Source organism: Mastigoproctus giganteus, chromosome 5 (assembly GCF_048544385.1).
Source record: "Mastigoproctus giganteus isolate SK-2022 chromosome 5, ASM4854438v1, whole genome shotgun sequence".
Lineage (NCBI taxonomy): Eukaryota > Metazoa > Arthropoda > Arachnida > Uropygi > Thelyphonidae > Mastigoproctus > Mastigoproctus giganteus.
The window spans coordinates 52437865-52455823 of NC_143579.1; the positions used below are offsets into that span (position 1 = coordinate 52437865).

General features: G+C 36.3%; 1 protein-coding gene across 3 annotated transcripts in view; it reads left to right on the forward strand.

The window, feature by feature from the left end:
- The window catches only part of Prp39 (pre-mRNA processing factor 39), a 201037-nt gene extending 186547 nt beyond the window's left edge, over positions 1-14490 (forward strand). For all 3 annotated transcript variants that reach the window (XM_090374021.1, XM_090374024.1, XM_090374022.1), the window contains one exon: positions 14333-14490. In XM_090374021.1, coding sequence (XP_090230147.1) covers positions 14333-14395 — 63 coding nt within the window. In that variant the 3' untranslated portion in view covers positions 14396-14490. The remainder of the gene's footprint in view (positions 1-14332) is intronic.
- Positions 14491-17959: the final 3469 nt, after the last annotated feature.

Genomic DNA, 17959 nt, shown 5'->3' on the forward strand with positions numbered 1-17959 from the left:
ACATCGGATTTTCTTTCGCCGCTTTTAACACGTCGTACGATATTTAGTTTAGTTTCCAAAGAAATTGCTTTTCTTTTCTTTGATTCTGACATTTTAATTAACTAAAACAAAAATATTTCTATTAAAATTTACAAAATCTACGTTATGTAATGCTATAAAGAACCTACGTCGATTATTGCAATGCGCCACACTGAAACAACGTCAATCATGTAAACAACAACTAAATTACGCGATTGACACGCAAAACTGTTATAACAGACATGCCCGCAGCTCGGGAGCACTCGGGAATACGTAACGAGTCGCCGTCAGTCACCAATCGGATGATTGTCGGGCTTTGGCCTTAAATTGGAATATTTTTTTATGTTAAATGGGGCTTGAAATTGCGGACTTCGTTATATCGAGGCTTCGTTATCAGAGGTAACGTTAACCGAGGTATGCCTGTACTGCGCTAATCGAAATTTTGATTCGTGCTAATTGAAAATTGGTAGCTAAATATAAACCATGCTAATTCAAGTCCCATGCCAATCAAGGGATTCCTGTACTGTTGGACAAACATGATTAGATAATTTATAAAAAATTTTCCAAATTAAAGGAAAATTTAGTGGTACCCCCATTGCTAAGCACCAGTTTCCGAATTGTGTGAAATATCACTATGTAAATGTAACTAGCCAACAATACAGAAATAAGTAAAAATAGAGAATAAAGTAAAAATTAAAATAAAATAGCCTATAATCTAATTTATTTCCATATATATATGTTTAGCAGTTGCTTTGTCTGTTCAGTAGTTTGGTTTTTCCATGTAAATATTGCTGTGTCCTATTATTTTACACTACATATGGACCATTGTTATGCAAATCTACTGTACCGGCAGTTTGATCCATGTATCATTCTTTCGCGGCATGGATTTGTGTAGCGTTCGAAATGTAGTGGTTCCCTGACCATTATGGCCTCGTGGTCCACAGACAAAATGGGGCATAATGGTCAGTCTTTTCTGTTCAATTCGATATTATAGTATCGTATGTTCTACTTTTTTATTTTTACTTTATTCTCTATTTTTACTTTCGTTTCATTTCTTTTTATTGTAATATAAAATGAATGTTATATATATATATATATATATATATAGAATATCAATAGAAAAAGTAAATCAATCCAATAATAAGAATACCATCAAGGACTTAAGAAAACGCAAAAAAAAAAAAAAAAAAAAAAAATTATTATTATTATTATCGCTTTTTACCGACAATCTAGATGACTTCAACTGGGGCCAACCACCCAGAATGAAGGCAAAAAACGACAAGAAGTTCTCTGTTTCTGTGATGATCAATATATGCTAAGTAATTTAAATCTAAACCAAATATAAACCAGTATAGGCCGAACATAAATCGAATATAAATAAATCGAATGAAGATAATTAATTAAGAAAAATTTTGAAATATTAGAATCAAAGGTAAGAAATATAAGTAAAATATAAATGTAAGCATATATTAATCATCGTTGACCCGACAGAGAACGTAATTTAAGGATTAAAACAACCCGAGCCACAACTTATATCTTGTAATGCCTTTAAGCTGTCCTACACTCTTTATTTTTATTTCTCCGAAATTATTAGGGCAATCCGAGGACGTAGGAGAAACTATTTCTTATCTATACCACTATTTTTCGCCTTTGTGGAGTTCAGGTTCTATTTTTCCTACTCCTTTAGTTTTTCTTCTTACTATCTGCATGTTTCTCTTTGCGTTAATTTAATTTAATTATTTATTTTTACCGTATCCATCACATAGGGGGCACCACATATTATTTTGACGACTATTACATTATGTCCTAGATACGGTCAAATGTAGTATGTATTATATATTTAATCTTGTTTTAATCCTTAAATTACGTTCTCTGTCGGGTCAACGATGATTAATATATGCTTACATTTATATTTTACTTATATTTCTTACCTTTGATTCTAATATTTCAAAATTTTTCTTAATTAATTATCTTCATTCGATTTATTTATATTCGATTTATGTTCGGCCTATACTGGTTTATATTTGGTTTAGATTTAAATTACTTAGCATATATTGATCATCACAGAAACAGAGAACTTCTTGTCATTTTTTGCCTTCATTCTGGGTGGTTGGCCCCAGTTGAAGTCATCTAGATTGTCGGTAAAAAGCGATAATAATAATAATAATTTTTTTTTTTTTTTTTTTTTGCGTTTTCTTAAGTCCTTGATGGTATTCTTATTATTGGATTGATTTACTTTTTCTATTGATATTCTGTAGACATTGTGGGTGTATTGCATGATTGCTTGCAACTGCATTAACCCATAAATATTAGTTATTGTCTTTTAACTTTCTTGCTTTGCTTTATTTCTTGCTTTCCTTTTATCACTAATATAACTATTAATATATATATATATATATATATAAATATAACAGTTGCATGTCTTTGAACTTCACTATTGTATTCCATTATATTACATTTTATTCTTATTAAGTTTGGTTAGTTTGCAGCATGAAAGTGGAGATCAGAAAAAGAAATATGCTTTGTTTGCATTTGGTTACACCAAACTTAAACAACTCATTACAGTATATGCTAGATCAGTGGTTCCCAAACTACTGAGATTTATGAACCCCTTCAAAAATCATAAGATGGCAGACTCCTTCAAAACAAGTTTGTGGACCCTTTTATATATATACACATATATATGTGCACACACACATGCATATGTTTGTTTGTGTCTGGGTTTGCTGAAACGAAAATTCAAAGTTTTGTGTGTGAAACATCTCAAATTTATACAGATATATAATAATAACTTTATTTATCATCAATTTGCTATACATAGAATGAATAATTTGAAATATGTATACAATTATATATACTAATTGTATCGAAAATAAGTAATGCTCTATAACAAAATTCTTTGCGATTCTATCAGTATATTTTTTTAAGAAAATAAACACACATTACTTGATACCTTCTGAATGTTTCATGGACCCCCCAGGGGGCCGCAGACCCCGGTTTGGGAAATGCTGTGCTAGATAATCATCCTCTGATTCTTTAGATTTACATTGTAACTATTATGTAGTTACTGTCTTCCTTTTCAAAGAATTTCACTGAAACAAACCTACAGGACTAACTGTGCGATGGTCCTGTTAATTGCTCTTATTGATGTGTATGTACATAACAAGGTTTTGATTATATAGCTGAACTGTTCCTTGTCACCTCTTTATGTTTTACTTGAGATGGTTTGCTTGTTAAACCCCATTCATTTAGAGGCATGAATCACCATAATGATTTGGAGGTTTTGAAATTTATTTTTTAAGAGTTGTATACTGAAAAAAATTCCATCACTCATCTGATAAAGTAAAAAAAAAAAAAAAAAAAATCTGATATTTCTGACTAAATCATCAGAAAGGACACATTAGCTATAAATACATTACAGCAAATATACATCATTGCAATCAATAAAATGTAAGAGAAATAAAACATTAAATAGTTCCTTTTAGTCAATGTGTGTGTGTGTGTTTATACAGGGTTTCTCAAAAATACATGGCAAAACTTCAGGAATGAGTTCCTCATATGTAGACAATAAAAATATTTTATATCAACATAGTTCCAGAAATGCTTGGTTCCCGAGGCGTCTTCGTAGCCAGGTGGGAGCAGCAGTGCGTAGCACACGCTTCTTGATTAGACTGGGGTTCGAGCCCGTCACCACCAAATACGGATGATGCGGAAAGGTCAGGGAATGACCACCACATATTCCTGGAGCAGTATAACAACAACAGCTTGGTTCCTGGGTTATTAACCAGAATGTCTTATTTCCCACAGGCGATTTCCTTCATCACAAGGTACTGACAGAATCTGGTGGTTTTCCATTCCGACCATGTACTCAAATCAGGAGCAAGCGGATGTGCACTTTATATACGCAGGGTAATCTACTGGTGACAAGACCTGTACCCGTTGCAGATGGTAAGGATACAGTTGATGTTCTCACAACACGCTCCAAATAGTCGAACGTTGAACAGCCAGTTGCATTGCTATTCTGCATGTGCTGATTCCAGGAGTGGCGTGCACAACATCCAAAATCTCCTCCTCTACTTCAGGAGTTGTAGATCTTGGTTGTCCTCTGTCAGCAGCAACAGCACGAGGTGTAAAGGTCCCATGTTTACAAAGGTGGCGATGGATACCTTCAAACGTTTTCCTGTCTGGGCATCTTTGTTCTGGGAACCTTTCATGGTACAAACGATGAGTATACAGAGCATTGCCGTTTGCCAAACCGTACATAAAGTGCATATTCGGTTGCTCCTGATTTCAGTACATGGTTGGAATGGAAAACTACCAGATTCTGGTTAATAACTCGGGAACCAAGCATTTCCGGAACTATGTTGATATAAAATATTTTTATTGTCTACATATGAGGAACTCATTCCTGAAGTTATGCTATGTATTTTTGAGACACCCTGTATAAAAAAATTAATTAAATTTTAGTTTATTTATAACATGGGTGTTGCGGTGTATTTCTATTGAAATTTTTCTTGAATACTTATTGATGTTAATTCTGTTAGTGGATACATAACCATAATAGTGGTTAGTAAAATAATAACTTTAACATACAAAGCTCTGATGTGTTTGAACTCCTATTACTAAAGAAAAAATTGTTTATATGTTTAATGCACTTTTTTACATTTTTATTTTTAAATAAAAAATTTTTTAAACTAATTTTGAGCCAATTTCCAATGCCAGGTATAAAACACCTAACATTGGACAGTGGCCAAAAATCAGAAATGAATAGTGAATTAAAATTGAATAGACTATATTAGGAGTGGTGTTTTGGTTGGTGTCAAGTCAAATGATCAGTATGGTTAAGGCAGCCCTGTGTAAAGAAAAATATGTTGATGGTTGCATAAAACGTGTATAAAGTGTTGGTGATCAAAAGCATCCAAAACCAGTGTGAAATCTGTGGTGAAAAAAAAAAAAAAAAAAACCCTCAGACCTCCAATTTGGCACCCTACACAATCTGATAAGCTTGTTGATTTTTCAGTTGAAAATTAGTCAGTGTAACTAATATGTTTATTTATATCTAAGGAAAAAAGAAACTTCAGATGTCATATTAAGTGAACTATCAAATAACAAAAGCTAATTGATATAGCTTTAGTGGTCCATGTATATAAGATGTAGTGCATGTTTGAAAAAAATGCTGCATAAAAATATTAACAGATTACCCCTGTTCAATAATATTCTGCCAGAGAATTAAACATTTCACTATATTATTAGTGGGTCTTGATCAGGCAACTGTAGCCCGGACGAGCAAGCACTGACTATGACAAACATTTTAACAAAAACAGCAACCCTGTCTATCCCACGGAAAAAACCGAGGAAGCAGACAGTTCCCTGGTGGTGCCCCGAACTGACTATACTCAGAAGTAGGGTACACCAGGCACGGAGACATTTTCAAAGAGCCAGAACATCTTGGTCACAAAATGAGGTGGATGCACTGAGAGATTCTTATAAAACTCTCAGGAATCAGTATACAGCCCTCATAAGAGATAAGAAAAAGGAATGCTGGAAGCACTTGGTGGGAACTACTGGAAACAATAACCCTTGGGGAGTTGTCTACAGAATAGTGACCAACAAGCTGCCAAGAGGAGATGTCTTAGAAACTACTGTCAAACCAGATGGAACCCCAACCCTGTGTTGGGTGGATTCTGTAAATAACATCCTAGACAGTATCATTCAGACTGAAACTGGAAATCATTCCCCCACCCAGCTCGACATTATAAAAGAAAACACTGAATATGACAGTGCCAATATTGAACCTCTGTTCACTATACAAGACTTAGAAATAGCACTATCTAAAACCAAAAACAATAAATGCCCAGGTTTTGACCTCTTAGAGGTTGAGATTATCAAAAAATTAGCAGAAATAGCACCAGATAAATTAATAGCACTATATAATAACTGTATGACAGAAGGTATATTCCCAAAAATATGGAAACAAGCTGTGTTAAGGTTAATCCTGAAAAACCCTGAAAAACTCCCTACTGATCCCAAATCATATAGACCAATAGCCCTACTCCCTGTACTAGGGAAAATATACGAAAGATTAATATACAGCAGATTAGCTCAATATTACACAGAAGCAGGCTTGCATTCCAACAATCAGTATGGTTTTAAGCAGGGCAATTCTACGGAGGATGCCATGCACCACCTACTGACAACAGTTAAAAACACAGAGGAGAAATATATGCTGGCAATCTCCATTGACTTTGCTGGGGCATTTGACTCACTGTAGTGGCCTAGTGTCCTTAGGAGACTTCGCCAGGCAAATGCCTCACAAAACCTCTATAAGGTAATAAACAGCTACCTTACAGACAGAAGTGTCTCAGTACGCACAAGGTTCCAGGAATTGACACGCCCTGTGAATAAAGGCTGCCCGCAGGGATCAATCCTTGGCCCTTTCTTTTGGAACATTGTTCTGGATGAATTTCTGGCCTTGGATCTAGGCCCCATGGAAAGCCTGGCCTTTGCAGATGACATGATTTTCCTTGTAAAAGGCAACTCACGAGTGGTTGTAGAGCAAAGATCAAATGCCGCTCTCTTGCAGCTGCAGGAGTGGGCACAAATGCACATGCTCAAAATATCGCCTGAAAAAACCAAACAAATACTTCTAAAAGGTAATTTGGACATGAGAAGACGTCCACAAATCAAAATTAACACAATCACTATAAAAATGGTAACAGAACTAAAATATCTTGGAGTGGTCTTTGATTCAAAATTAACTTTTCACCCCCCATTTGATCTACTTGGCGAAGAAAGTGCGAAATTATGCAGGTATGATTGCCAGGATCAGTCGAGCAGACTGGGGACTCAAAAGAAAGACCTTGGCAATCATATACCGTGCAATGTTCCTGCCTGTTATCACCTATGGAGCCGGTGCGTGGTTCATCCGCTCGGCCATAGTAAGAAATAGGAATAAATTAGAATCGATACAAAGGACAATACTACTCACTATTACCAGAGCATGTCGCACAGTAAGCACACCTGCACTACAGTTGCTGGCCGGAACTCTCCCACTTTACCTGGAAGTAGCCAAAAGAGGCTTATATTATAGATTTAAAAAGGGCATATCCACAGAATTTCTGCGGATAGCCCTTGATACAACCAATACCTTCAATGATGAAAGAAAAAGAATAGCCACAAAGCTCCACGAGCTATGGCAAACAAAGTGGGAGCAGGAAACCAGAGGTCTGGTCACCAAACGGTTTCTGCCACTGGTGTCAATGGTTAGCCCAAAGCCACCTAAGTGGTATGCCCCTGGACTTTTTACAACATTTATATTGACAGGGCACGGCTCCCTAAAGGCGAAACTAACCTCCTTAGGCCTGACCGATGACCCAAACTGCACCTGTGGCGAAAGTGAAGACTGGGCCCACATTCTCTATGAATGTGTAATATATGACATCCCCAGAACAGAGCTAATAGCACAGATTGGTCCCCTTCCCAGGGGAGAAGAACATCTCTTCATCATAGAAGAGCAAAATTATAAAGCTTTTACATCTTTCACACAGAAAGTTTTCGAAATGCGCAGAGCAATTTCAGCCCCCCCAGCAATTAAACAATAATCAATAGTAAAATTGCCCACGTTTCCCACCACACCCAGATGATGACTTAAAAACTGTTAGGATAGCAGTATTCTGCACCCTGACAGAAACCGGACATAACAAAACTCCCCATGACTACCATGCCATGTGTAGGAACCTGGGGCCCCAAACCAATGTAGGGGAGGGGGATGGAAATGCATGCAGAGAAAGTGAATGGGAGTGAGCAGAAGAGCAAATGTAATTGGCCGAAAGAATGCTAAGTTAAAAATAACTTACATTACTTTATATATACTGTACCAACAAACATTTACAAACCACATAAACACTATCACTGCATTCTCCCCTGGCCTGCAAAAAAAAAAAAAAAAAAAAAAAAAACGCGGCTAGGCCTGCACCACAACTGAAGAATAACAGTAAGTTGCGGTGCCCAGAGAGTGCAGTGCAGAAAGAAAGAGTCGAATAAATGAGATGAGAGCTAGAAGAATGAATAAAAGTGCAAGCGTGAGAGAAAAGAACACAAACCACAAATGCTAAGTTAAGTACACACTAACCCTGGTTTTAATTAGTATTTAAATTTACGCTACCCATCATTGCATCCCCTCCTGGTGTGTGAGAAAAAGATGAATGAGTTGAGTGAAATAAAAAAAAAAAAAATAAAATAATAATAATAAATAAAAAAAAAAATATATATATATATAAAAAAAATTATAAAATAAGAAAAAAGTATAAAAAAATAAATAAATAAATAAAAAAAATTATAAAATAAGAAAAAAGTAAAAAAAAAAATAAATAAATAAAAAAAAAAAAAAAAAAGAATGCAAGTAGAGTGAGAATGCACATTACGAATGAAGTAAATGTGTGTATCTCCCCCCCCTCTCACCTGGTAGGTTCCCCACTGCCAGCTAACATATCCCACCCCCAGAGCGGGATGGGCAGCTGGACCTTCATACCGGATTCGACACTCCTTGGACAAGACACCGACGAAGACATTCTGCGGCTTTGCTGCCAACACGCCATTGGCGATCCGAACTGGGTACTCTAACCTGGTTCCCTTTAAAACCCCATCCCCAGGCAGGGAATGGAGGAGATGGATCTCTGTCTCCTCTCCTCCCTGCCTACCCCCCATATTTCGCCTGGTGGGGCTCGTCTCCACTGACCTCTTTGGGGATGCCTACTCTATCCGTCCCTATTCTTCTATCTGTTTCCTCCCCAGTCTTCAATCTCCCCCCCCCTCTCACACTAAATCGACCAAGTACACCCCTTAACAATGCCGCCAAATTATAACCAACGTCTAAATTCTACCGGTTTTGTGCAAATCTCTAAGATATCTAACACTATCCGCTTTTATCTAGCGTTACATGTCTAAATTTAATAACATCAAAATTTTGTCCGACCTATTTGGCCTTTAACACATCTCTTTAGTGTTCAACCCTAACCAGCGATTTCCTAACAACAATCCCATTAAGCATTAATGTCAAATGCATAAACTTTTTATTTTATTTTATTTTATTTTTTTTAAATAGGCCCTAGCCACTGAAATCCCAGGAAACTAGGTGGCAGGACCTGCCAGAGCAAATTGTTGTGATACTGGATACACCCGGCTAGCCTCCACGTGGCAGGGTATGGGCAACGTCGGGCCCTACTAGGGGCCTGGCAGCCAATAAGCCGGATAAACAATGGGCACAACATATCACACTGCACAGACACGACCCACACATTTTCAAGTCTCTGGCTTGACAGTGTACTGTCCTCGATACAGCGAAACACACGCGGAGATGGGAGAAATCCCAGGTGCCGTCTGACACGAACATACCTTACCTTATATTATTAGTGGAGATGATAATTGTACAGAGGGTAAAAATAGTCTATATTATGTATGCACTTTTGCACCTGATAAACAGTCTAGTCTATGCCCTATCTGTCCATTATTATATAGAATGTTCCCTATGTCCTTTCTAGTTTGCACTTTCTGACTTGCTTTCCTCTAGCAATAATCAGCATAAAATCCAAATGTGGAGCATTTATCTTTTTTTAGGCAGGAAACAGGGAAGGGCAGAATTGTACAGGTTCTATCTATGAGCAAACAGTGCCATTAAATTGCATTGAAATATCATCCTGCAATCCTATGGTTTTATAGCACTTATTTATAAATACACAAATTTTTTGTGCTTCCATATGGCAAAGGTAAATTATAATAAATGAAATCTAAAAATATGTCCTGAGAGACTTAAGTTATCTTTTATACCAAGAGAATGTTTCCCTCTGATTAACCAGAGGGAAGCATCTTTGAGTAAAAGAGAGAATTATTCTAAGCAATTGGGTCCTTATGATCAAATCAAGTTCTGAAGCAATTTTGTATTCTCACTGTTGAGTAAGTTACAAATCATTGTATGTTATATACATTGTTCACTGTGGCACAGTGCTCTCCTATAAAGGAAAATATAAGTGGACAAAAATAAAGTTTACAAATCATGTAAGTTAAAGTCAGACAGGGTGTTGGAAGGGGTAACAGTTCAGAAGAACCAGACTCACTATTGACTTCAGTTACTGCCTCTTCAGAGCTGTCTGGTAAGATACTTTGTTGAATTTATGAAATATTGGCTGCTTACCATTTCTCCTAAAATTATTATTTAAGGTGCAGTTTGAGATAGTAATATATCATTATTGCATTACTTTTGAAAATTGCATAATTTGACACCACGACTACACTGATCAGACAATTTACTGATGCATCGCGGTCTTAGTTTCACTGCACATTCTAAAACATCAGTCAGTTCTGCTATAATGCAAATTTGCTCCAATGCGACTGATGTATTAGGGAACAATGCGAGTATAACGCAATTTTTTCACTTTGGCTTGTGCGCGATTTCTTCTGTAAGTAACACCAGGTGAATGCAAAACCCGGCACCTGCGCAGCAATATGTACAAGGTTACAAAGCTTAAAAAATGTTAAACGTCAAATGTGTGTGACAGCTATATTTCTCATTTGCTAGACACTACAGGTTCAGAGAGAAAAAGAAAAGCAATATCGATAAAGAAGCGGACTGAGTCAAAAATTCTTACCCGGGAAAATTTGTAGTGGCCTCATACTAGCGTTTATGGCCAAAATCACACCGGCCGCTGACCCACTGTGGTTTCCCTGGTAAGGCTTATGGCCAGTCTGTCGATATAGAAAAAAATATGAAATTGTGAAACACTTTGAGCGAAATGAAAGACCATGTGATATTGCACATACTACAGGCCTAAATGAGGCAATGCCGAGAATTACAAAGAATGCAGAGAAAAAAACTTTCATAGCAGGAACAACTCAGTGTAATTAAAATACATTAGATTAAGACAAAGAATTGGAAGAGATGGAACGGCTCTCATCTGTTTGGATAGAAAATCAAACAAAAAACAAGTTTGCTTACGATAGAAGCAAAAACATTAGCAAAATTTTATTACGATCATTTATTGTGCTTGGTAATGTTTTGGTTACAAATGTGTTCAATCTTGGGTGGTCGGCACCTAACCCTATTTTTCCCATAGGGCCTGTTGTTTATATTGCATGATTTTGCATTGCACAAAGGTTTCTAGGAATACAACTATTGTGCTATACGAGGACTTACTGTATTCATATCTGTTTACTTAAGTTTAATTTAATTTTAATCTTATTAACTAAATTATTTAAACTGATAAAATTAATATTTACCAGATGTTTACTAATAGATGTCTCTTGACTAATTCATGTTCATTTATGCATATAAGAACTAAAGGCTAAATATTAACAAGTAAAAAATGTGTAATCAAATTAATCACTGTGTCTAAATGAAATCACCATGATTTACTAGTTCTGCTGTCTTTACAGTTGCTGAAGAAGTGGTTCAGGAAGTACCACGAAATGTTTGAGAATAATTTAATTCTTTAAGAAATTAAAGGCAGATTACAGTCCATGCAAGTTAAAGTGTGCATTATTTCACCAATTTCCATAGATACTTTTGTTTCAATGGCGTTAGTGACCATTACATTTTTAAAAGTATGGTTTCTTGCTTTTTTTTTTTTTTTTTTTATGTGAACCCCAAACACGAGAGGTATTAGAACCTATAGTACTTAGTACTGTGCTTGGGTTGGAGGTTGAGAAGACGAAAGAAGATATTTGTTGACATTGGACTTGAACTTCTGTAGATTGTAATTTTCAGGAAATACGTATGAAGGAAGGTTGTTCCAGAAAACGGCAGTTGAATGAATAAATGAGGAAGATGAAAAGTTGGTTCTGTGGGTTTGAAGTTGGACAGTAAATGGATGTTGGCTGGTGGCGGCACGTGTTCGGACTGTTTTGAAAGAGAGAGCGGGAATTATAGAAGCCAATTCAGAAGAACAGTGCCCATGGAAATATCTGTAGAAGAGGCATGCAGCAGAAACAGTACGTCTATGAGAAAGCAAGTGGAGAGACTCTGTTAGAGATGAATCATTAATTAACCTAACTGCCCTCTTCTGAATGGAATCAAGAAGCCTGAGAGAGGTTTTGGGGGCACCACCCCAAATGTGGGAACAATATTCCATGGCAGGGCGGATTTGCGATTTATACAGAGTGAGCAGCTGTTTGGAAGAAAAGTAACGCCGAGAGCGAAAGGGAAAACCAAGTTTTTTAGATGCAGAGGAAGCAATATTTGTAATGTGCTTGTGCCAAGAGAGATTAGAAGTCAAGGTAATCCCCAAAAGAGATATATCCTTTTGCCTAGAAATTGGAGTTTCACTAAAGATAAGCATAGGAGCAGAAGAATCCTTTTTGCGAGATATAAGACAAGACTGAGTTTTAGAAGGGTTGAAATCAACTAAGTTGTCTTTGCCCCACTGGAGAATTACCTGAAGATCGGCATTTAAGGAATTGGTAGCAGATTTTCGAGAAGTTGAAGCTGATTGAGCAGGGCAAGGTTTCTCAAAATGGAAAGTTGAATGCAATGTGCTATCATCGGCAAAACTATGGATAGGATTTCCAGTCAATGGAAGAAGGTCATTGATATACAAGAGGAAAAGAGTGGGGGAAAGAACTGAACCTTGGGGGACACCGGCATTAGTGGAGAAGTTAGAAGACAGAGAGCCATCTACCATCACCCTCAGTGAGCGATCAGAGAGAAAACTGGATAACCAATTACTAAAAACAGTTGGCAAACCATAAGATGGAAGCTTGTTTAGAAGACCTTTATGCCAAACACGATCGAAAGCCTTTGAGATGTCAAGAGCAACTGCTTGTGTTTCACCGAACCTTTCCATTGAAGTAGTCCATAAATGGGTAACATAAGCCAGAATATCACCAGTGGATCGACACCGACGGAATCCATACTGGCGATCGTTGATCAGACGGAAGGTTTCTAGGTAGTTTAAGAGTTGGCGGTTAATTGAATTCTCCATTACTTTAGAAAGAGTAGAAGTAATTGCAATGGGACGATAATTGGATGGGAGGGATTTGTCACCCTTTTTAGGAACTGGCTGGATATGAGCAAATTTCCAAGCAGAAGGAAAAACACCTTTGGAATAAGAAAATGAAAAAAGGCGGCAAAGAATAGGAGTAAGTTCAGGAGCACAGATTTTGAGAACAAGTGGAGAAATACCATCAGGACCTGGAGCTTTCTTAGCATCAAGATTCATCAAAATCCTTCTGATATCCTTTTGACGGAAGACCACAGGAGGCATTGAATGGACCGTGTTGGGAATGGTGGGAGGTGTTTTACCAAGTTCATTAATACATGAGCTGGAAGAAAAATGGGATGCTAGCAGGTCAGCTTTATCCTTGGCTGAAGTGACAACAGAACCATCTGGTTTGGTCAGAGGTGGAAGCAGAGATGGGCAAAAGTTGCGGCCAATAGCTTTGGCAAGAGACCAGAATGCTCGGCTACCATTAGGGCAAGAAGCAAGTTTTCTACTCTTAGCCTGTTCAAACTCTAGTTTGGACTGATTAATAACTGCTTTACAATTGTTGCGAGCTTTGGTGTAGGCAGAAAATGAAACTGAAGAATTAGAAACAAGCCAATTACGATATGCAACATTCTTCTCTTGAACAGCCTTAGCACATTTATTGGAAAACCAAGGTTTAGATAAAGGACGAGATTTTAAAGTGGAGTGTGGGATAAAGGATTCCATTCCTGCAAGAATAATTTCACTGACACGATCTGAGCAAACGTTGACATCAGGAGTTTTGAAACAGTAATCCGACCAAGGAAAAGAAGAAAAGAAGTCTCGCAGGTCATCCCATTTTGCATTCTTGTAATGCCAAACAACACGAGGTTGGGAAACGTTCTTGTAATGCCAAACAACACGAGGTTGCTTGATATATTGTTTGCACACACACACACACACACACACACACACACGTTTGCATACAGTTAGTACAGTTGATGCATTAGTTCTATCAACATGTCTAGTTGCTGATGCTCCTTTCCATCTTTCCAATTATTTGATAATCTCAGGCTTAATTTCCAGGCTAAGCATTTTGTTCTCTTTCTTCGCTGTAGATTCTTTTTCAGGAGTAACTTTTTTTTGGATTCTTTGTGCTGTACAATGGTGTTTGCTCACTATTGCAGTTACATGTGGTACTGTCCATTCATAAGCATGTCACAAATAAAATCACTGATTTACTGCATGACTACAAAACATGTTGAGACTCGAATAGAATGACAAATAGGTTTATAATTACAGTAGATTCATTTTTAAAGTGAATATAATATAATATTGTTAATTTATGCCTTGTTTTTCAGGCAGCATATAGTTATCAGCAACCGTGGAGTTCATATCCTGCATCGTACTATTCAAGTAACTGAATGTTTTCATTGTTGTTGAACAACAAATTGTAGATATCACTTGTGGACCACTACCGAGGACTATAAGAAATGTGCATTTTGTAACTAGCGTTGTTATAAAATTCATTGTAAAAAAAAAAAAAATTAAAAAAAATAAACTTCACTTTTTATAAATAACTTAACATGAACTTGTATATTTTTCTTTGCTCTTCTGTTGATTTTCTTTAATTATAAGTACTATCTGTTTATATATGGTTTAAATAATGAAAAGTGGGTTCGATATCATAGACATCAGTTTTAATAGTTTAATTTTAAGTTTTAAACAATAAATTAGGGAGAAATTAATTTTTTTTTATTTTTCCAGAGAGAAAAATTATTTTTGTCTTTCCAGGGATTAAAATAATTTCCACTTGTTGAAAAGACTGTCTTAAAAAAATATATATGTGTATGTGTGCACAATCCATACACACACACACATACATATATATATATATATATATATATATATATGTATATGCATATCAATTGTGTGAGAACACTTTCAATACTTAATCAAGTAATTGCATTCTGTTAATTTTTTTGTAGTAATTTACTTAAGATTATGTAGTTCTGTATGAAATCAGTTAAAAGTTACTTAAGATGCTAAGTATAGTTAATTTTTGGGAGAAGAGCATGGAGGTAAAAATTTTGGAGACAGAAAGAATATTTAGTTTTGTGGTATATTTAATAAAATATTGTAAGAAATTAGTTATTGCTTATATCTGTGTATGTGACATATCTACAAAGGTTATTCATTGTTTAATTTGCTGTTTAAGTTAAACACTCCATATACATAATGGAAATTAAAAAATGAATACGTGTCCAAGTGGATGGTGTCATATATTTAATGGTGCCTGTAGTTTCTCTCTGATTATCCTGTTAGAGGGAGAGACTGCATGTCCCGTATCAAGTGTCTTCAAGGTTTTTCTATAAATAAATAAAGGTTATCTGAATGTGGTATTCTGTTTGCACTAAGAGAAATCTCAGCAAGTGAAGGTTTGATTATTGGGAACACTTCTGAAACAAATTTCTCCTTTTCACACGATACTTCCAGCAGGAAGCTCGCATTTGCACATTTCAGTTGTAATAGTCTCTAAGATGATGTTACCCTGCAGTCAAGTGGTAGACATCTGATGAATTAGCAACAGCAAACTAAAATTTTTATTAGGATCAAAGTAAGGTATGTTAAAGCCTTTGCTGATGAAAAAGGTTCAAACCAATTGAGAAAGTAAAGCTGTGAAGGAGAGTGATAATGAAGTTGAGTGTGCCCGGTACAATGAGGAATATGAGCACCCATGCCAAAGTGGGCTGGATGGTATTAAACAGGTTCCTTGCACCTATGTCAACACAGATTTGTGCATATACTGGTATCCGAGCAGCTTATATAGGTCACTATTTTTACATGTAAACCAGCATTGGCAGTGTGACAAGTGGTCCATCTTGGTATAGATTGCCTCATCACTATTGAGTGCTAATTTTTATTCTGTGATGCAGTACCTTTTTCCTAACAAAAGATAGCATCTTTCATGCATAACAGATAGTTTGAAAAGTATGAGAATTACACATGCCATCTCCTTTGGCCGTTAATCTTAATTTGGCAGTCATCAAACCTTAAATTAATTCACTATGAACATATATGAGAGATTGTAGAGTGCTGCATGTGTATTATTGAAATGTTGGCAGTCTCCATCTTTTAGAAGATTCATTTCTCCATTCTGTCGGAAAGGTTTCATGTCACATTGCATCCATGTCAATCTGTTGTATAAATAAGCCATTGCCCATCTGAGTGGAAGACCTTTTGCATTTCCATTATTTTGACATCACTGTGTAGAATTTAATGTGATAGTTTGCACCTGTATAAATAAGGTCATTAATGTACATGAATGAAATTAAGGACTTTGTTCTGTGGTTTACAATGCTGGTGATAAGTATGTAATTTGTATGGCCCTAATATGTGAGTAAATTCTTTTGAATCGTAAACAGTTGTGGAATTATTCCCAAAAGTGTAATTCCTTTGAGCACATCTAAAAGTGAAATGTGTTTACACACACAAAAATCAGAAGTGATATATAAATGCTAATAGAATTTAATTCACTCTACACAATTCTTGATTTTTATGGAATTAGTTTTTTTTTACTGAAAAAATGTTTGATTCATCAAGTATGGTTAAATATTTTAAAACAACTTATTGGAATACTGATTTTAAAAAAAATAAAAAAATTACTTGATTAATTTTCTTAAAAATGTAAACAATGTAAATGCCAGAAATAAACAAGTTTTTTAATCATTTTTTCTCTTATTTTATTAAGTACGTCAGTTGTTCAGCCATCAGTTTTCTGTTTTGAACTTTTTTCCTCATCACTATTAGTAATCTAATTGCATAAACAGGACTGCAGTATTCTTCCTCAATAATAATAATACCATCAGTTTATTTGTCCAAAAAGAATATAGTTTCATGTTTTCATTTGGCTATTGGGTGGACATCTTTACATCAGAGTCAGAGGAGGAGATATTATTTTTTAAGATGTGTAACTTCTTGTGGATCACTTGCACAGTTCTGGTGCTGGAATTGGCACCAGAACTGTGTAAGTGATCCTGAGTTAACAAATCTCCCTTCCGGAGATTTGTTAACTCAGGACACCGCTTCACTGGAATTTGTCTAATCTGTGTTTATCCCATTGAAGCCACTGATGCCTCATAAAGGCATTGCTGAAATAGTTTTGCCACATCCTCCCCAGTCATGCTTAGTAGATCATCTTCCTATATATTCTCTAGTCTCTCTCTGACATCATCACTCAGTCAAGTTCAATCTCTGTATCACTTATCATTCTTGAACCCTTGAAATATGATAGTCATGTCAATATTCGACTCCTTGTTCACTGTCCAAAAGGTTGAATCTTGAATAGGTTGATTATGGACCACTAGGTTGTGTGATATCAATTACCATATTAGCCTGCCTTTATTATCTGTAAATATGCTGTACCACAAACTACTTTTGTCATTTGAGCCCATATGTATAAAAACAGGTTTGTGTCTCAGCCTTATTAGAGCATTTTTGTATATAGTTTAGGTATGGTTCTATTTCTGTGTCATACAATAAATTGACAAAACATAATTCTAATGAATCACACTGGATATACACCAATGAGCCAAAATATGACCACCTATATAATATGTTGGTCATCCCTGTGCAGCCAGAACAGCTCGTACCCGGCGAGGCATGGACGCTACAAGATTTCTAAATGTGTTGTGGTATCTGGTACCAACATGTAACCAGCAGATCCTGTAAGGGCTAGTTGAGATGCTGCAGATTGGAGTTGCTGTTCCAACACAAACCACAGATGCTTGTTGGGGTTGATGTCTGCGTAATTTGGAGGCCAGGCCGATACCTGGAAATCTTACTTGTGTTCTGCGAACCAGTCTCGAACAATCCAGGTGGTGTAGCATGGCGCATTATCCTGCTGAAAGATGGGAAGACCGTTGCCACGAAAGGGTGTACCTGGTCAGCAATGATGTTTAGGTGGGTGGTAGATGTCAGAGTGCTTG